This window comes from Channa argus, chromosome 17 (assembly GCF_033026475.1).
Source record: "Channa argus isolate prfri chromosome 17, Channa argus male v1.0, whole genome shotgun sequence".
Classification (NCBI taxonomy): Eukaryota; Metazoa; Chordata; class Actinopteri; order Anabantiformes; family Channidae; genus Channa; species Channa argus.
The window spans coordinates 18,310,909-18,332,083 of NC_090213.1; the positions used below are offsets into that span (position 1 = coordinate 18,310,909).

The 21,175-nt window shown below is 38.9% G+C and overlaps 3 protein-coding genes across 3 annotated transcripts; all 3 read left to right on the forward strand.

Annotated features, from left to right (window-relative positions):
- Nucleotides 1–7,067: 7,067 nt before the first annotated feature.
- Nucleotides 7,068–8,143, forward strand: LOC137102748 (trace amine-associated receptor 1-like). Its single transcript, XM_067482563.1, has one exon. The coding sequence runs from the start codon at nucleotides 7,068–7,070 to the stop codon at nucleotides 8,067–8,069; it is 1,002 nt and encodes a 333-aa protein (XP_067338664.1). The 3' UTR covers nucleotides 8,070–8,143.
- A 2,116-nt stretch (nucleotides 8,144–10,259) lies between these two features.
- Nucleotides 10,260–14,220, forward strand: LOC137102921 (trace amine-associated receptor 1-like). Its single transcript, XM_067482866.1, has 6 exons — nucleotides 10,260–10,264; nucleotides 10,428–10,575; nucleotides 10,721–10,788; nucleotides 11,094–11,336; nucleotides 13,314–13,546; nucleotides 13,619–14,220. Exons 1-6 carry the CDS (start codon nucleotides 10,260–10,262, stop codon nucleotides 14,218–14,220), a joined length of 1,299 nt encoding a protein of 432 aa, XP_067338967.1.
- A 3,070-nt stretch (nucleotides 14,221–17,290) lies between these two features.
- On the forward strand, nucleotides 17,291–18,259 carry LOC137102922 (trace amine-associated receptor 1-like). Its single transcript, XM_067482867.1, has one exon. It carries the CDS (start codon nucleotides 17,291–17,293, stop codon nucleotides 18,257–18,259), a length of 969 nt encoding a protein of 322 aa, XP_067338968.1.
- Nucleotides 18,260–21,175: the final 2,916 nt, after the last annotated feature.

The window sequence follows — 21,175 nt, forward strand, 5'->3', positions numbered from 1 at the left end:
ATTACTTTCCAGAACTCTTGAAAATTTGCCAAAGCAAAGTGCGTAAATAATACTCAGCTATGTATCTCATTCTTAGTGCCTTTATTCTCGTCAGCCACACCTGTTCCTTTTTTAGCTGTAAAAATAAATAGCTTACATGTTTGTACTGAGCTAACTTTTGAAATTAAACCACACATAGTCCCTTGGGCTATATGGTGTATGACAAGCTCCTATCATCCAGCACTTTAAAGTTAAGTATGGTATATTTTGACCCTATCTCAGTACCTGAGCATCAGTCATTGAGTCATGTTCCTGCTATACAGGTGACTCAAATCAAAACAATGTGGCCCCTATTTGGCTGACTGTAGTTAAATTGTATTACCTTGCTTCATCTAAATGAAATCTAAAGTAGGCTTTGCAGAAGATGACTGCAAGTCTACTTTAATTAAAAATGTATGTTGTTGTTATAAACCGCCCTTCAAGGGTTGGTTGTTTGTTCCAGAAGCTGCCAGGTATGTCACCGATTGTAGTTGTCCTCTAAAAAACAACACAGCATTGTATGACAGTTAAAGAGACATTTTTCAGACAGTTTTCAGAAACTAGCAAAGTAAGAATTCAGGTTATAAAGTTATTCGACTTAAGAAAATCTGAGCATCGCATAGCACTGAATCACTTTAAAGCAATTGTGGACAGTGGAAAAATCTTGGTGCAAAATGAGTGTTGTGAAACCAAATGAGACCTATGGGCCAATCTGAGACAACTGATGGCTCATAGTTGTACCAAAAGAATTCAGGGTTGGCATTGTTAGCCGAGGTTTTATCCTTATTAAAATAAAAACAATAAAATAAGATATGTGAAATAAGATATGATCAGTCTTCTGTTTCTCTTCTGGACTTTGTGCTCTAGGCAACCGTCTGTTATAGTGAGTCATGACGTTTCAAATATGAAAAGGTAGCTGCCATTTTAAATAAAAATTGAAATGATAGTGGTAATTTGTCTACATAGATATAGATTGTTATTTAACAACAAATATCAAAGTCTGTTGACCTTTTGGAAACTTTGACTCACATTTTTCTGTTGACTGTCACAAAATGTCACTAAGAAAACATCTGTTAATATTCAGCGGACAAAATAACAATGGATTATTTGAACTATCTACACAACTTGTCTCACGTTTGTTGTTTGTTCCTCATTACTGATGTAATTCTCTGGGTAAACTCTCCGGGTGTATCATGTCATTATTCACATCATTAAGCAGTCATGAGTTTGCTTTGCTTTTTTAGCGTTGTTGTTGCTGGAAAAAAATTAGGCCCCAGGTTGAAGGGGTGAGATTATGCAGGCAGCAGGAGTTGGTGTGTGTGTGTGTGTGTGTGTGTGTGTGTGTGTTTTGCATGCGGCAAGAGTAGCTCAGGGGGCATAAATAACAGCATACGTTCACACCTCTAATTGAAGGCTGTTGCATCAGCCGGAGACTTGATGATGAAGACAAAAGTGAGGATTTGAATCGATGTACAGTAAACTTTGGTTATGTATTTTAAACAATGACATATCAGGGAAAAAACATTACATAAGGGAAGCAAATAAGAAACCAGTTACAACACTTATGGCTGAATAGAAACAAGATAAACAGGAACAGAATCAAAACGAGCTGTGGATAATTTGTTGTTTGTGCTTGTGGCTCAGTTGGTAGAACAACGGCCAATAAACCACAGAGTTGGTGCATTGGTTCCTGGTTCTTGGTTTCATACTGGCCACATGTTAACATTTCCTTGGATGAGACACTGAAACCTCTGCAGAAGTGCGAACATCCACTGTATGTGCAGCTTTCCCACCTCAAACCCTTTCAAAGAGCTGCTTTTATCAACAATTGCTTTTCAGTTGGAAATGTAATTTAGATTTTTTTGCTTTTACTGGTGCAAAAAGACACATTTCACATTTGTCTGCATCAGAGACAAGCAGAGGAAAGTCTTAAGGCAAATCCTTCTATAGTTCCCCCAGACGTTTTCCTTTTTGATGATCTTTCTTGTCCTTGACCTGAGCGATCTGTATATTGTTGGATGACGCGTAAAAGACTCCTTTTTGAAACTATCCTGTTTAGCTCATTTACACAAAAATACTGACAGCAAGAGCCTTATAGCTCATCAACAAGCTTTGTGCCGTTATCCGATCAATGCAGGTTCTCTTTGTTCTCTTCTTTCAATAAGTTTTCTACAAGTAAGTAAGAGAAACGGACAAGTTGTCGAGCAAGCAAGAGTAGACTGCTGTCAGGGATAATAACCAATCGTGAACAAGTGGTGAAATTACCACTGTTCTGCCGCATATGTAAATTTGCACAGCAGCCCGGAAAGATTGCAGACTTTGCATGATAGGAGAGAGATAAGAGAGTTGTTGCCATGTCAGACCTTGAAACAGGTTAAACTGGATGCAGATTAATACTGATCAACGATGAAGGGAAACAATCTGTGGTTTTCTCCTTAGTACTTGATCTGAACTTGAGTGGAAAAAATTTAAAACTCAACAATCAGTCACAGTATGCAGTGACCATAATCTGAACACCCATCAGTCACAACAGTAAATCCACCGGGTGGTGTTAAAACCTATGTATTTAGTTTATGGCCAAACTCTGAGCAGCTGTAAGGATCCGATGCAGCCATCTTTGCTGCCATTCCTCTATATTTCAATGAATCTGTGAAAGTTGTCTTGCTTGTTTTGCCTCGATCTACTGTCGGACCTAATTTAATTAATGTTAATGAATTTTAGAACATCCTGTAATAGATGGGACTTGCCAGGAGCTAATGTTACTAAAGGGGGCTTTCAGAAAGCAAACCCTGTCTCCTATACAACTAAACTCCAAACACGATTTGTTTCCTGGAAAATTTTATTTCAACCACATTACATTTTGTGTGAATGTAATGACAATACGTTGCCATGTAACGTTAATGTTGAGTTGCAAATACGTTGATAGTGAACATATCAATAAAATTTTACCAGACAATGTGTTTTTGTCCGCTAAAATGTCCGATCCTCGTTTTCTGCCGTAATACGAATTGAATTGAATGAATTCAGATACCAAATGTCAATGCCATCATAAGAGTCTCCAGGTATTCTCTGTGCTGTCAGCAGCCTAGTAGATCAAGAACCTGTCTTTCAGCTATCTGTGGCAGCTGAGACGTACAAACAGTTTGGATGCATTTATGCTTTGTTCAAGCTGAGCTATATCTGCCAGAGCCCTGTCAATCTGCACCAAAAATCAGTTTAGAAATCTCCCATGACAGCTAAATGAAATTGTTAATGTAATTGTAGAAAGGCAACAAAGTACATTATTACATTACATTATTACAACCATAACAGAGTTGTTTCATTTCATGAAAAATTAATGGCTCATCAGCTCACTAAGTATAGAGATGACTAATTATTCTAATGATGCTAAAGGTTGAAATGTCCAATCCTTCTGCTTAGTGACACGCTGAAGAAAAGTAACAGTGCAGATTTACAGACCATCTTTAATAGATATAGAATACAAAATGATAACTGCAAAATCTGGTTTCATTCTGACCACTAAAGTGTAAAGTGTAACTCCCTGAATCACTTCATAAACTGTCCGATGTGTACAAAGTACTATGAAAGCTGAGAAAGGTGTTGTTTCTCACATGGCAGTGTGTCGAAGCATCGGGGTGACTGTGGTGCAGGAAGGTAGAGCGGTTGTCCACCAATCTCACAGTTGTTGGTTCAATCCCCGGCTCCTCCAGTCACAAGACACTGAACCCCAACTTAGTTGCTCCAGGTGAGTGTTGGCCAGCTGCATAGCAGCTCCCCCATCGGTGTGTGATTGTGAGTGTGAATGAGTGAATAAGTAGCAGTGTAAAGTGCTTTGAGTGCCACTAGGTAGAAAAGTGCTATATAAGTGCAGACTGTTTACCATCTGTTCTTTTCTTTATTTTGAACTGAATTATATATTTTGGATAAGGCAGTGTCTGAAAAAGAACAAGTAATAAACATAAATTAAATGCATATCGGTTTCAATTATCTCCATGTGACTCTGCACATTATTTCCTGTTAGGTCCATCTCTGTGTCAATACACAGGCACATTAAAATACCCTAAATATATTTGTGTAAATGTGCTGCACCAACAGGCTGACGAATACAATGATATTATCAGGCAGGTCTGATAATATCTCAAGCTCCTTAACTGTGCAGATGGTCTGATTAGGTTTTATTTTCGCTTATGTATTTAACCCAACCTGTTGTATTAAAACCAACCGCCCCTTAAGAAAGGTTGCACTGGGGTCAGCGGCTCCCAATCTGTCCTCCCTGACATCCTCCATATCCTCAAAACATTTCATGTTCCACATGTTTTATTTCATTTGAATGTAAAATCAATGTAACGCTACAAAAAGTGTGTATTTACCAAATGGTTTTCTCCTGCACCGTCTACATCACAGTAGAAATCTATTTAGTGACAAGCAGAGGTAAAACTAAACACATGGAGCAAGAGAGAAACCAATTGATGATGACACATAGATCCTCTCAGAAGCTGGGCTGCAGGCCGTAGACGTGACCACTGGCTAAACAGTTCACATGGTGACAAAAAGGATGAAAAACTCACTCAGTCAAAAGAAGCATCAGTCAGAAAGGTAAAAAACAAAGAAGAGCACAAATGGCAAACAGCAAAGGCCATAAATCCTGGATAAGAGTCCATCAAACAACCATCCTGTTATTTCTAGAATGACACTGAATGGAAAGTTTCTCCCGTCCAACGCATCAGGACACCTGTTAAATAATACGTCTTCTATAATATATGTCTTCATATTTGTTTTCCTTAACCTTTTCAACACGGTGTCAATTCTAAAGCTCCTAAATGTTTTTTTTTTTTTTTTTTTAAATGACACCAAATATATATTTATTTATGTATCTATGTAACTAAAAACAACAGCATACTTCTTATACATATCAGTTAGGACTTGGTATGCTGCCTGTAATACCAGAGAGGTGAGATTACATTATCCACCCTGTTTACCCAGATCCTTCCCTTCAACTGTCTTTCACTTTCACTTTTAAAATGTTTCACAATGCAAAAACTCTCATCGTTATTTGATATTACAACATTAGAAAAGCACTGGATTGATGTGATCGTTAAACAGCTTCACCAAACAGCTGTCAGTAGAGAAAATGTGTGAATACCCTGGTCAATCTGGTGCATTCAGGCCCCACTAGTAAACTTACATGTACATATTTTTTTTTAACCAGGGGCGGATATGCATCATTTTTATTGTGGTTCCCAGACTAGAGAACATGCTCAAAATATAGTGGCCCATTTAGAAAATGGTTTAGAAGGTTTTAAACTTTTGGGAAACAATAGACTGCATATTAATTTTCTAATAGTATACTAATAAAGTCTTTGGTTAGTGTCATAAATATCAAATACTTAACTTATCTAAAATTAACTCTAAATAGCCATAAAAAAATAATAAACAGTTTGCTTGGACAAGCTACCTGGTTGCAACTGGTACAAAATTCTACTGTGACCAAATATATGAAACAAGCTTAAATGTATATAATACAAAAACTTTATTGTATTTGTACAATACAATACTTTACTTGTGTTTATTTATTTATTTATTTATTTATTTATAATGACCGTGGTTGAAATTTCAGCTTCAAATTTCCTTGTGCAGAAAGTTTTACAGCAGGTACCCACAGTACCACCTAGTCACTCTGACAGGTGGGGCGGCACCTGGAAAGGCCAATGCAATTTTGGCCTCTCCCCTGTTCTCAATAGCTCATTGATGGTGGATGTGACAGTTTTCAGTTGCTGTAGAAGATGTGCCAACATGAAGTGCATTGTGCAGTTAGGTGGGGTGTTAACAGGTGGAGAGGAAAAAACTGGAGAGGAATTTAAATTGCGTCCGACGAGAAGGATGGCACTGCTGGAGGGGTATGAGTGGATCATAGGCTGAACTGGAAGCAGATCCGGAGTAAATGTCCGCTCAAACAGTGGCTTGATGGGTGGAAACTTTGAAAGCTACTGGCTTAGCCAGAAATGGTTTTCAATGTATCACAAAAAAGCATATTTTATTCACCAAAAAAAATGAATAGTCATGTAATTGATCCTAGTGTAACCCAGAATAACAACACTATTTATGTATAACAAACGATCAGATGAATATATTCAGTCACTGAAGTATTTAGATAAAGGTTTACCTCTATATACATAATAAAATAATATTTATTAGCAATAATAATAATTTTAAGGGAGGGGTTTACTCAAGCCTGTATTATTATTGACCAATACCATTGTCATAGTCCAGGTAGTTAAACTGCTATTCAGACGATAATTAGTTCTTCACACTTCTGTCACTCTCTGTCACTCAAATAGTAATGACAGAGCTATTTGCTTCTAAAAGTGTCTTGCTTGAGGCTCAGGCTACTGACCAATCAGAGAAGAGCAATCATTTCTGCTTGATTAGTACGTTTATTAGCTCGGGTTATTGGTTGTAGGATGTAGTGCATATTAAAAAATACGATTTAGATTTATGTAACAAGTTAAAATTATATTGAGGTAACAGCCTTCCTCCCCAAGGGTAAGCTGGCCAAGAAGGGATCATGACAGTGTTATTGGTGTATTAAACACACTCTTCCACTTAAATAAATAGCTACATTTTTTCCACTAGTAGTAAAATATTTACATTTATTTTATCATGTCCCGGTTATTTCATAATACTATTACTTTCATTATACCCAATGCAAACAAAAACCTTTATGGACTTTTACTAATGGCTGCTGTAAAAAAAAAAAAAAAAAAAAAAAAAAAAAAGCTGCACCCAGAGACAACAGGCACCAGCAGGGACTGTACCGCTGGCCAACAGTAGTGGTGAATAGATAAAGGCTGATTACTACTCATGCTCTGCAGAGTGGTACCAAGAACATTCATCAGCACTGAGGCATGGATAAGGCCATGTGTTACACAGGTATATATATAAAAAAAGATTTATTCCATTGTTCACACTTTGTGTAATTTTTCATTCATTTGTTTTTCTCCATTTTGCTAATAATGTGATTTCTGTTGAAACTGTAGGACTCTAAGAAGATGGAACTAGAAGTTACTGTGAACAGGACTGTTGTGGTGACAAACATACATCCCTGCTATGAAATAGAGAACTTCAATTATGTTCTGACAAGAAGCCCCTCTGTTATCTGTGTGTTATTATATAGCTTTCTTGCATTAATGTCTGTCGTGACAGTTTGTGGAAATCTTCTTGTAATAATCTCCATCATCTACTTCAAACAGCTCCACACTCCTACAAACTACCTTGTTCTGTCTTTGGCTGTGGCCGACCTGCTCGTTGGAATTTTAGTTTTTCCTTTCAGCATGGCTTTCTCTCTCAGCTCATGTCTATATCATGAGCATTTGTTTTGCAAAGTGCGTGGCAGCTTTGATATAACACTGAGCACCTGTTCTATTCTGAACCTGTGTTGTATTTCTATTGACAGATACTATGCAGTGTGTCAGCCTCTCACATACCGAACTAAGATAAATCACTGTGTTGCGGTGATTATGATCATTGTCAGCTGGGCTGTTTCTGCTCTAATTGGAATTAGTGTCATAATCGCTGGGTTAAACGATGGAAACTGTCAGGAAGAGTGTTTAATAGATGTCCTCATGGCAAACACTGTTGGACCTATTTTATCATTTTATCTCCCAGTGATCATAATGCTCTGTATCTACTTGAAGATTTTCCTTGTTGCACAGAGACAGGCACACAGCATCCACAGCACAACCTGTGCAGGAACAAAGTCGAGAGCAACTGTCAGTAAGATGGAGAGAAAAGCCACCAAAACTCTGGCTACTGTTCTGGGGGTTTTTCTCTTATGTTGGACGCCTTTCTTTCTTTGCACCACCTTTCTGCCTTTAACAAACAATTCGGTACCAGTTCCTGTAATTGAAACCCTTAATTGGCTCGCTCTGTCAAATTCAATGCTCAACCCATTTATTTATGCTTTCTTCTACAGCTGGTTCAGATCAGCTTTCCGAATGATCATTTCAGGGAAAATATTTAAAGGTGATTTTGCCAACTCAAAACTGCATTGAATCACTGTTTGCGATACTAAACTAGGTAACTGAAATATCATTAACGTTGATGCAATTAAAGTAAATGTGTATTTACTTAGACAGAATTAGCCGCAGGTAATCACATACATTATTGTTAATATAAATGTAAGCTTCACATAGTTCATACCAGACATCTGCAATGTTAAACACTTGCAGACAATTGTTGTAGTCGGCCTTGTGCTTGTGTTTAGTCCTGCCTAAGTAAAAGTTTGGTACCTATATACTGGACAAGGTGAATAATGTTTAGATTCAAAACATTGGATCAAATATGAATCCAGTACTAAATCTTAAATGTTCTGTATCACATCTGAAACCAGCAATGAATTGTCTCTAAAGTACTTGCATATGGTGTATTTTAGTTTACAACCTAATGAGCTCATTTGTCTGTGTCTGAGCTGCCTAAAAACTATTAAAAACACATCAGCCAGAGAAGCACTGCTCCACTGGGTTTCTTTATTCCAGAAAGCTTAGTCCAGAATTTAGGGGGCAAGAAGTGTTTCCCCAAATTGCAAGAATTTCAACAGAGATCTGGAACATGTGCAGATGTGATGTAGTGTAGCCAGATACAGATCCATGGTAATACTGGCTGTAAATGGGGCTGAAATCTAAGTGAAATCTGTTCAATTCCAGATTTTAGTCATCTCAAGGCATCTTACATAATAAGGTTCCAAACTTACAGAATTATAGAGTGAACCCAACAAATCCCACTTGAACAAGAACACAGTACACAGGAAACCTGGCTCTTTCTGTCTCGACTAATTGGGCTGAGTGGTGAAGGTAGAGGAGCAACAAGAGGCAACTTATATAAAGAATTAAGCAGGAGGCCGATGAGCAACATCCAGGTGCTACCACATAGAACTTGGGCCACACAACAACCTCCCTGTGATCAGGAGATAGATGAGTTAATAAAAATAGTTTTTTTCTGAAAGGAACACTGTTAATGTGTGAATACAATCAGATACTATATAGTCAAAATTAATTTTACTTTTGCAGGTCTACAATATTCTTTGTTGGTGTGTGATAGTGTTTTTCTACTTTTCCTACTCAGCATTTCTGGAAGAAATATTTGATAAAAACTAAATAAGCAAATTAAATGACTAGTGTCTGGTTATGCACACAAAGTCATGCAGCCTGCTTTGCTGGCTACTATCACAATTATTTTAGATTTATGGTAAACACTGTCAAAATCCCGGCCTCAAACTCACCAAAACCAAAGGCAGAGGAAATCTCATAAGATGGTGCCTGTGTCCCCCAACCGTTATTACAGAGTGACAGCAACTTCACAGTTTCTGTAGTCTGCTGTGATGCTCCATACTCAGCGGTTCAGCTCACATTATTCCATATAGACACTTCTGTAAAAAATATCACAAAAGAAGATATAAGGATAGAAAATCAACTTACATTACGTTACATTGTTTATGTCATGCATCCCTGCTATAAAATACACAATCTTTCTTACATGAGAAGTACCCCCACTGTATTATGTGTTTTATTATACGTTAATCTGGTTCATTGTCTGTTGTTACAGTCTGTGGAAACCTGGTATTAACCTCCATCGTTACTTCAAACAGCTGCACACACCTACAAACTCTCTCATCCTCTCTCTGGCTGTTGCTGAATCACCAATCCCTGATAGTGGAAAGAACTATCCCATAGTGATATAATATCCAAATTCCAAAATCCCTTTCATGCCCTAGTGCAACAGTCTCATAGCTCTGGATTCCATAAATCTCTTACGTGACACAAACGTGGTTCTTAACATTGGTATGACAATTCTTACAGTGGACATTTACTTGGGGAATCGGCTGTTGAGCGCTGGTTTGACCTTCGACTCATGGAATGTGGGATGGATGGATCCTCAGTGGTCTGGGTAGACGTACCTTGACAGCTACATGATTATGAACTTGGCAACAGGGAAAGGACCAACAAAGCGGGGAGCAAGCTTCCTGCTCTCCTGAAGGGGAAGGTCCGCGGTGGAAAGCCCAACCTTTTGGCTCGGGGTATACTGTGGGGGCGGAGAGCACCGCTTGTTGGCCCACTTCTCGTAACTAGACAATGATTTGAGAAGGGCAAGGTGACAGCGTCGTACCGCAGCAGCGACCGATGGAACCATAGCATCAGAGTTTCGGATAGAATACAATGGTGGTTGGTAGCCATAGACTACTTGGAATGGAGTGAGCCCCGTGGCTGTAGATGGAAGGGAGTTGTGTGCCTACTCCACCCAGACCACATTTCTTGACCACGTGGAGGGATCCCGTGTGCACAGTAGACGTAGACCTGTCTCCAATTCCTGGTTAAGTCTCTCGGATTGACTGTTTGACTGTGGGTGAAAACCAGAGGACAGACTGACAGAGATCCCCAGCAGGCGACAGAATTCCGCTCAAAACTTGGCTGTGAATTGGGGGCCGTGCTCAGAGACGATATCACGGGGGAGGCCATAAAGACGGAAAACATGGGTGAGAAGAACGTCAGCAGTTTTTTGGAGGTAGGCAGCTTGGGAAGCGGTATGAAGTCATCCATTTTTGAAAAGCGGTCAACAGCACCTGTTCATCAGCTCACCACCTCTAAAGTCAAGTTCATGTGCTCAGCCTCTACAGCCTTTAATAAACTTAAGTCACTTTTTACCACAGCCCCCATACTCATCTTCCCCAAGCCTGAACTCCCATTCATTGTGGAGGTTGATGCCTCCAACACAGGAGTCAGTGCTGTTCTCTCACAACGTTCTAAGGAAGACAATAAGGTTCACCCATGTGCTTTCTTCTCTTGCCGCCTCTCTACAGCATTAGAAGAAGAATTATGATGTTGGCAACAGAAAGCTCTTGGCCATTAAGCTACCCCTGGAGGAGTGGCGACACTGGTTGGAGGGAGCCAAACACCCCTTTCTGATTCTTACAGACCACAAGAATCTAGAATACCTCTCCTATGTCAAACGGTTGAACCCTCGTTAGGCCAGGTCGGCCCTCTTTTTTGGTAGATTTGTCTTCACCCTTTCCTACCTCCCAGGCTCAAAGAACTGCCATGCAGATCCCGCATGCACGACCCGGATGATCAGGCTAAGGACCCTGACAACATTTTACCCTCTTCTGTTCGTCTCGCCACAACCAAGGTTGACCTCGAAGGGGAGGTCATTCAAGCCCTCTCCCAAGCACCAGCACCCTCTGCCTGTCCTCCTCATCTCTATGTTCCCGAGGATCAGCCAGTCCTTTACCGCCTGCACTTTAACTGGATCCATGGTGATGTTGTCTGGTGAGATGATGCATCCGAGGAATGTGACAGTGGTGGCGTCAAACTCTCATTTCTCTGCTTTGTTGGTTGGTTTTGGTGGAGATGTTGGGGGCCTGTAAAGGGCATGGTGCTGGGTAGCGGGTCGATGGCATAGTCATATGGTTTGTGAGGGGGCAATGAGGTGGCACAGGACTTATTAAAAACTTCCTTGAGGTCATGATACTGAGAGGGTACTTTGGAGAGGTACGGGGAAATCTGTGTCAAGGTATACATTTGGGAAAATGGGAGTCTGAGCAGAATGAAGACATGAAGCTCCAACTCATACCCAGAATCTTGCTGGTTCGCCAGTGAATTTGGGGATTATGTGTCTCCAACCATGGTATGCTGAGCACCAGGGGATGCAGAGGGGAATCAATTAGGTGGAACACCATGCTTTCTAAATGGTTTTCTATGGCTAGCGGAACTGGCTTGGTTTTAAACTGTACCTTGTGTAGTACTTGATTGTTGAGTGAACGGACCTGGAGTGGTTGAGCCAAAGGTGTGAGTGGAAGGTTGAGTTGATGAACTAGGTGTCTGTCTGTCTTCTGTCTGGAAGACGTCTTGGCTTGGGCTGAAGCACATGAGGAGCATGGCGATGAGCGTGGGCTTTCTCCAGGAGGCGTGCAGCGGCCTCAATGAGGTCTTGGAGGGTCCTTGGTTTAGGTTGCTGAGCCAAAGCATCCTTGAGCTGATCTGCCAGGTCTTCATAGAACGTGTCACACAATGCTGCATCATTCCATTCACTGTCTGCAGCCAGTGTGCGAAAGTCTATAATATAGTCTATAATGGGGCGTGTGGACTAAGACTCGACAGGCTGAGTGCGGCTCCCACCTCTGGGCTAGCGGGGTCAAAAATTTGTGAGAGCTCGGCCCCCAAAGGCTCGAAGGTGGAAGAAGTCTCTGGTCGGGACCATGCATTTGAAGTAACAACTCCTGTTATCGCTCAAAATATTAATAGGTTTATTCAGTAACAACAAAGCACAGGACATTGTATTTGTCTCTAGATCACATTCTCATCCACAAAACTGACTGCAGATACCGCTGGAGGATTTACATGCTTTGTCTGGTTGCTTGCTCATTGTAATTTTGTGCTCTGTACTCCTGTGAAACGCATCCAGTCAAAGAACCATTCGTGCAGCAGGCTGGAAAAGTTCATCACGTCTCATCCATTGTATCATTGAAATCTGCATTTTGTTCAAACAAAGAAAACAAAGCCATTTCTTCATTTTCTGCAAATTGAGGCTGGTTAAATGCAATACTGCCCCTTTGCGGACATGTACGTCTATGTGCAAGTAAAAAAAATAATAATGTGGGAACACATTGAGCATCCTTATGTATGCAAAAGTATAATTTTACCATGACTGCATATCAGTGTACAAGCAAAGCTCATCCACCTGTGGTGTAGATTTGTATCGATTTGTCTAAAACAGAGAATAAACTAAGAATAATATATTTCCAAAAATGACGTGGAGCTGAATGTTTGTGGAACAAATTGAACTAATTACAATTTTAACTTAATTAGAACTGATCACACTATAGCGTTGATACAACAGATAATGTAAAACATGCATATCCCAAATGAAAGTTCACACATCTGATTGGACAAGCAAATCAGAGATGGGGAGTGATAAGCATCAGCTCTGAGGGCTTCACACAGACAGAGAGACACAGTCAGAACACATTTCCACACTATTGCTGTTGATTTCCTTGATGGTTTATTAGGTATGATATGAACTGTAACTCTTCATCTTCTCAAGAAAATAACTTTTTTTTCAGGAGTGCATTCATGGTTCCAAATTGTTTTTATGAATTATTTTCATGTGGTATGATTGACTGATCATTCCTAACAACACGATTTGCAGGAACCCAAAGACATGGAAGCAGAAGCGACGACCAGCTGGACTAACAACATTCATCCCTGCTATAAAATAGTAAATTTCTCTTATGTTCTAACAAGTAGCCCATCCCCACTATGTGTTTTCATATACATTTTCCTTGGCTTATTATCTGTTACCACAATATGCGGAAACCTCCTCATTATAATTTCCATCGTGTACTTCAAACAGCTGCACACTCCTACAAACTCTCTCATCCTCTCTCTGGCCGTGGCCGACCTGCTTGTAGGAATTCTCGTCTTTCCTTTCAGCATGGCTTTTTCTCTCAGCTCATGTTTGCACTATGCGGATTTCTTTTGTAAGGTACGAGGCAGCTTTGATGTAACGCTGAGTGCATCCTCGATTCTCAATATATGTTGCATTTCTATCGACAGATATTATGCAGTGTGTCACCCTCTGACATACAGGAGTAAGATAAACAGTGGGGTTGTGGCCATCATGATTGTGGTGAGCTGGGGGGCTTCTGCTATTGTTGCAATTAGCCTTGCAATAGCAGAATTAAACCAAGACAAATGTAAAGAAAAGTGTTTGTTTGATGTTGCACTGGCAACAACTATGGGAATTGTCTTCGCTTTCTATCTCCCACTGATCATAATGCTCTGTTTCTACCTGAAGATTTTCTTTGTGGCACAGAGACAGGCACACAGCATCCACAGCACAAGCTGTCAGAGTAAAAAGCCTGGAGCCACTGTCAGTAAGACGGAGAGAAAGGCCACCAAAACCTTGGCTATAGTTATGGGAGTGTTTCTGATCTGTTGGACTCCTTTCTTTCTTTGCATGACATTCAAGTCTGTTAGTAACTATGCACCATCAGGTCCTGTGATTGAAACACTAAACTGGCTTGCACTGTCAAATTCTATGCTTAATCCATTCATTTATGCTTTCTTTTACAAGTGGTTTAGATCAGCTGTTAGAATTATAATTTCTGGCAAAATATTTCAAGGTGATTTTGCTCATTTTAAACTACAGTGAAAGTAGCCCCCTGAAAATCTGCGTACGCTGTTTGTTGCTGCTATTCTTCACAGGGCAATGAAGATTAAATGGATTTGATGCAATTAATTGTTTGTCATATTTAATTGTAAGTCATATTTAAATGTATTGGGTGGGGAAACAGTGGAAATTGCATTAATAGCACCTTCAAGCTCAACAATAACTGATCAGCCACAATATTACGCACACCTGCGCAATCTACTGCAATCCATTATATTTTCTCACTTCCTAGGCTCCTTATTTAAATGAATGGCCAAACATTAGAACCACTATAATGTAATCCAGTATGACTTTAAACCCCAAACAGATAGAAATATCATCCTTTCTGACAGTTTTAACTTAATATGTGAGAAATTGTCCACCTGTAAAAGTAAAATTTAAAGCAGAGCCTGTTTTAGATTTTTGAATGTTGTGGCTGATCAGGGTTTATTTAAACCACATGTCCATCATCCATCTGTGTTTTATTTTGATACGTTTTAAAACAAGTGCAATTTAAAAGAGAGATAAGGTTTCTCTTCTGCCACTAAAGTTTTAGTGCCACATTTTGAACAAGCTACAGACAAGATGTGGCAATGTTATGCTTCCAATTTTGTGTTCATAAGTGTCATAGGTTGCCCATTTATACTCACAATTTTCACTTTTTTGTTATTATATCTAATAACCTATAAAGCTGGTTTACACATTACTAATTTAAGACATTGAACTTTGAATTAAATATCTATACATTTAAAAATGTAACATACAATAATGATAGTTTTCTTTGGATTTTTTTAAGGAAGTACCTTGTCAGCCAGGGTACACTAAAGACTAAACGTGGTATAGGCATTCAGTTTAAAGCAAATCAGTTTAAAGTTCAGAAAGAACCCAAATTCACAGGAAAAAAGCAGATAGGTATCTTTAATGTTTACCAAAAAGGAGAAGCTTACATTGAGTGCAAACAAGAAGAAACTGTTAAGAAACAGAGGACTATCAACGTAATAACAATGTTAATAAACCTGAAAAGTTGTTAGTTTGAACAAATGTCCACAGACTTTGACAGCTCACAGAGTTTCTGGATAATGTTTAATTTGAACCTTTGAAAGTGAGAGTGAAAGTAAAAAAAAAACATGAATCCATCCGTTCATTATCTGTAACAGCTTATCCTATCATGGGTCACGGGGGGGGGGGGGGGGGGGGGGGGGGGGGGGGGGGGTTGGAGCCTATCTCAGCTGTCATCGGGCAAGAGGCGGTGTACAACCTGGACAGGTTACCAGTCTACTTCAGGGTAAATGCAGAAGGACATACACAGACAGACAAACACTAACACTCACATTGACACTCACAGGCAATTTAGAGTCACCAATTAACCCATGCACGCTTTGCACTGTGGGAGGAAACCACATTACCCAGAGGAAGCCCACGCAAGCACGGGGAGAACATGCAAACCCAACACAGAAAAGCCAGAGTCAGAATGTGGATCCAAGTTGGGGACCTTCTAGCTATGAGACACACTAGAGAAAAATCTAATCAGAAAATGTAAAATTTTTGAAATTATTATCTACATTTAAAGTGAATGTGAATGATAAAAACAGTTGGACTACACAAGAACTTTTTTATTTTATTTAACTCTTTGACTGCTATGACATTACTCAGTCTGGTATTATCAGCCCATTATTATGCTACAGAAGGCAAACTTCTATCATCCAGTGATCTGATATTAAGGCAACATGTAGCAGTAGTATTGTTTTAAGTTCCAAGTGGGAGACGGTAGTTTGTTTCCTATTTCCAGCTGACGGTATATGGAGGCATTATAGTATTTTAACTTAAATTATCCTATTTTCCTAATCCTAACCCAGATGGTTTGTGCCTAAACCTAACCTCAGCTTTTTGTAACTAAACCTGAGAAGGTTGTAGGTTGCTGTGTGTTCCATAAACACTGACAACAACCATTGGACACAATGAAAACCTAATAATCTGAATCTGAATCTTCTCAGTCTATTGCGCAGCCGTGTGGAATGATAAGAACGTAATGATTCTGCAGGGATGTAGTAAATATCTTACTGTCCTGCAATAATGGGCTAATTAGGACTAATTAGGAGCATTATCACATAATCACATAATATTTTCACTATGTCAGCAGTTCAGCGTTCATTTTTTTAAATGCACTTCATCACTTTTACCAGTTGGTGTCACTAGTAAAATAGTGATTTAGACTGTGAGACAATTAGGCTGTCGGAGACAAGAGGTGACCAAAGGTGGCATCTTTAGTTGTGGCTCTGAATCCGTGATGCTTCATCACAGTGTGAAAGAGGTTGAAGAAGGCAACTGGTACAGTCTGGCAGCTAGAAATAGCCTGGAATAAAACTTGGTGTCCAGAATTTTGGATAACTATCTCACAACTATTAACAATCCAATAGACCTGCTCTCAACTGTGAAGACATTTTTTTTTTGTCCCTCCCTGTGAGTCCACATGTTGATTTGGCACAGTTTTTATGTCGGATGTCCTTTCTGATGCAATACTCCCCAATTTCCACCGTGCTTGGGAAAGGCACTGCTCAGCTGGGGATGGGGATGGGCTGTTGGGGGTTCAGTCTCTTTCCCAGGGACACTTCGACATGTGGTCGGGAAGAGGGGGGCACGGACCACCGACCTTCCGACCCTATGGTAACCGTGAGAAATACAGTTTGTGGAACACCTCTCATTAATTTTTTTCACACATCAAACACATCCACTCTTAATACATCATTACTTATTAGTGTTGTCATGGTAATTGAGAGGATGGGACATAATCTGATTGGACAAAGTAAGTCTGCATGAATTATATTATGAGAGAACTAGTAAGTAGTGAGTACAGGTCTTTCACAGTGGCAGAGTGACTGAGGACATCCATCACTAACACACAGACCTTGTGTGACTACACAGCTTAACTGGTTTGGTATGAAACTATCTGACTCTCAAACAATAATCTGAGTATGTGTTGATACTGAACCAGCATTTTAAAACACATTATTTTAGTTTCTGTATTGTATAATAAATGCATAATTAATTTGCAGAACACACACACGTACTAAAAATGAGTGTTAACAAGACTTTAATTACTAACACACATTATTGCTTTGAAGTTGATTTCTCTTACACACTGACAAGCATCCACGCTGTATCATGTATATTCCTTTATATTTTCCTCGGGTCCTTATCTGTTGTTATAGTCTGTGGAAACCTTCTTGTAATAATCTCCATCGTTTACTTCAAACAGCTGCACACACCTACAAACTCTCTTATTCTGTCTCTGGCTGTGGCCGACCTGCTTGTAGGAGCCTTAGTTTCTCCTCTCACCATAAAATACTCATCAACTGTATGTCATTACCATTATGACTTGTTTTGTAAAGTACGTGGAACCCTTGCCGTATCACTGTGCACATGTTCTATTCTGAATTTGTGTTGTATTTCTATTGACAGATATTATGCAGTGTGTCAGCCTCTTACTTACACAGCTAAGATAAATCATTGTGTGATTGTAATCATGATTCTGATGAGTTGGGGTGTTTCTGCTCTAATTGGCATCAGTTTGACAACTGTGAGTATACAGCGAAAAATATGCGACAAAACATGTCTGAACAACGTTGTACTGGTAAATATTATGGGACTTATTTTTGCGTTTTACCTCCCAATGATTGTAATGCTCTGTATCTACTTAAAGATTTTCCTTGTGGCACAGAAACAGGCACGCAGCATCCAGAACACAGCGTCAGGAGCAGCTGTCATTAGGATGGAGAGAAAGGCCACGAAAACTTTAGCTATTGTTATGGGGTTTTTTTTGGCGTGTTGGCTTCCTTTCTTTCTGTGTAACACAGTTCCTCCTTTTCTTAACGTGTCATTACCAGATGCTTTGCTTGAATTACTTAGCTGGCTTGCACTGTCAAATTCAATGCTCAACCCATTTATTTATGCTTTTTTCTACAGCTGGTTTCGAGCAGCTTTCAGAATAATAATTTCTGGGAAAATTATTCAAGACGATTGCACTGACTTAAAACTGTTCTAATTTACAGTATATAACACTTCAAATGTTCAACAGGTTAAAATGCAGAGGACTGAATGCCTTTAAGAAAATCATTGCAAAAAGCCCAACATTTAACTATGTGATGATAATGTAAAAACAAAATTAAAAATCTGTTTAGCATTTATTTTAGCAGTCTTTATTGACTTTTGGTTGGCCTCTGTTGTCGCCGTTGAGGCATGAAGTCTTGTCTGTAGCTTGTTCAAAATGTGGCACTAAAACTTTAGTGGCAGAAGAGAAACCTTATCTCTCTTTTAAAATGCTACATGGTCTGATGTTAAGCTACACATCTGACCTCCTCAGCCTGTATTCAACATCTAGTCCCCTCAGATCTCCCAACCATTTACTCCTTTCCACTGTGCATTTCCATTTTGCTGAGAGAGTTTGCCTCTCTCTGCTATTATATTCATTTAATAATAGTTATGTCAGCTTATGCTTGCAGTGTTTTATCCATTTACCTATTTATCTATAATTGTTTTAGCTGATTGTATTCAATGTTTTATGTGATTACAGTTATCAAATGTAATTCTAATTGACACAATATTTTGATTTCACTCTACAGAACTTTGATCAAGCTGTTTTTTTAATGTGCTCTATAAATAAACGTATTCTAAATACCGTATCTTCTAAATACTGTATTTTTTGAAGCTATCTCTAAAGTAAGCAATATATTTCAATATTATATATCAATATACTATTTGTTTTGATGACAAAACTGTCCATTGCTCAAAGACAGGTCAAAGACAAATTAAAGCTTAATAACTTAAAAATACAGTTAAAAATTAATTAGACTGGTGACCTGTCTAGTATGTATCCTGCTTTATGCCCAGTGACAGCTGTGATAGGCTCATGTCGCCTATAATCCTGAACAGAAAAAGCAGTCAAAGATAATAATAATAATAATAATATAGAGATGGTTTGAAATGAGGAAATTATCATTAAACACAAAAGTAGTTATATGGTTTGGGGGGAGAAAACGGCATGAAACCAAATTTCAGGAACTAATAGTTTATCGCAAGCTTTGTTGCAAACCACACATAAATTATGTAAATGATCTATTTACCTCAAAAATGATTGGTAAGAACATATCAACATGTTTTAGTTTAACTTTTTTATTAATTATTTGTTTATATAGCTACATCTGACAATGCTGCTAACAATGTACAGGGCAAACAATGGGACACTTCTAGACATGGTTAGAAAATTTACATAAAAGAATAGGAGTAAGTTTGGGAAAAACAAAACTCCAATCAAATTCTATAAATATGTGTGAGAGTAGTTGAAGTTAGATTCCATCCATCCATCCATTATCTGTAACCGCCCATCCTGTTCAGGGTTGTAGTGTGTTGGAGCTTATCCCAGCTGTAACTGGGCAAGAGGCAGGGTTCAAGCTGGACAGGTCTCCTGTATATCTCAAGGCAAATGGAGAGAGACATACACAGACAGACCAGAGTACCCAGAGGAAACCTATGCAAAGTCCACAGTTGTCCTGGGATAGGATTCCCCAACCTTCCAACTGTGGTGTTGGGGTTAGATTATGGAACCAAATTAAAAGTAAGTTACAAATGTGTGAATCACTACTTCAATTTAAAACGAAAGTATGGTATAAAAGATTAGATGGTTTGATAATTATTGGTATGTTTATTTAAAGTTAATATATTGGTATGTAGATTGGCTTGATTTTGGGTTCCTAAAAGAGTTACTAACAAATGCGTTAATAATTTAGTTGTATATTTATTTCTGTGTAGATCTTTCAGGAGAATGTACAACCCCAATCGTCCCCAAGTTGGGACAATGTGTAAAACGTAAATAAAAACAGAATGCAATGATTTTCAAATCTCATCAACCCATATTTTATGTACAACATATCAGATGTTGAAGCTGGGACATTTTACCATTTCATATAAAATATTAGCTCAGTTTGAATTTGACGGTAGCAACATGTCTCAAAATAGTTGGAACAGGGGCAACAAATAATTGCTGCAAATCAAAAACAAATTAAGTATAATTTGACAACGTTATTTATGGAGAATTTTACCACAACCACAGGTGACCACAGTGCTGTACATAGCCAGTCAAATAAGTTTACAAACACTTTAAAACAAAACTTAAAACAATATATAATATAGATAAAAGCAAACAATAAAACAAGAGAACAGGAACAGACACTCATGCTGGATAAAAGCCAGGAAATAAAAATACCTTATCTGATTAGTTTTAAAAACGGACAATGAAGGTTCCTGCCTAATGAACCAGTTGGAGATGTGTGAGGGAAGACTGGCAAGATGTGATAAAGGCATTGATTACTGTTTCAAAATGCTGCTGTGCGAGAAAGTATTTAACTTTTGCCAGCTGCCTAAGGTGGGAAAAACAGGCAGTCAGACAACTGCAATAATTTGGTGATGCAATCTAAAATCACAGTCCATCTTAAAACCCAGATTTGAGATTGTTGGCTTCTCATTAAGAGCCAAAGGGCCTAAGTCAACCGGGGAGGGTTTACTGGAACAAACACTATCACTTCTGTTTTCTTTTGGTTAAACTTTAAAAAGCTTAGGACCATCCAGTATCTAATGTCATCGGGGCATGACAGAAGTGATTTAATAGAGAAAGCATCTTTTTTTCTTCAGCAGCATATAGATCTGGTAGTCATCAGACGTAACAATGAAAAGAAATACCATGCTTTCTGAGGATGGAACCCAGTGGGAGTAGGTAAAGAGAAAAAGGAGAGGCCCCAAAATCGAGCCCTGAGGAACACCATATAACAGAGGAGCTGAAGAAGATTCAGAACCAGCAAGGCTCACACACGTGATTCTGTCAGACACATAGGACCTAAACCATTTTAGAGCAATAGCACGGATGCCCACCAGGTGTTGTAGACGAGATATTAAAATGTTGTGGTCT

Excerpts from the sequence above, each read along its gene's own strand:
- LOC137102922 (XM_067482867.1), top strand. The coding sequence starts at position 17,291 with ATGAGTGTTAACAAGACTTTAATTACTAACACACATTATTGCTTTGAA.
- LOC137102921 (XM_067482866.1), top strand. Across the intron at positions 10,789-11,093 it reads TTGATGCCTCCAACACAGGA|GCTCAAAGAACTGCCATGCA; the intron begins GTCAGTGCTGTT and ends CCTACCTCCCAG. Across the intron at positions 13,547-13,618 it reads GCACTATGCGGATTTCTTTT|ACAGATATTATGCAGTGTGT; the intron begins GTAAGGTACGAG and ends GCATTTCTATCG.
- LOC137102748 (XM_067482563.1), top strand. The coding sequence starts at position 7,068 with ATGGAACTAGAAGTTACTGTGAACAGGACTGTTGTGGTGACAAACATA.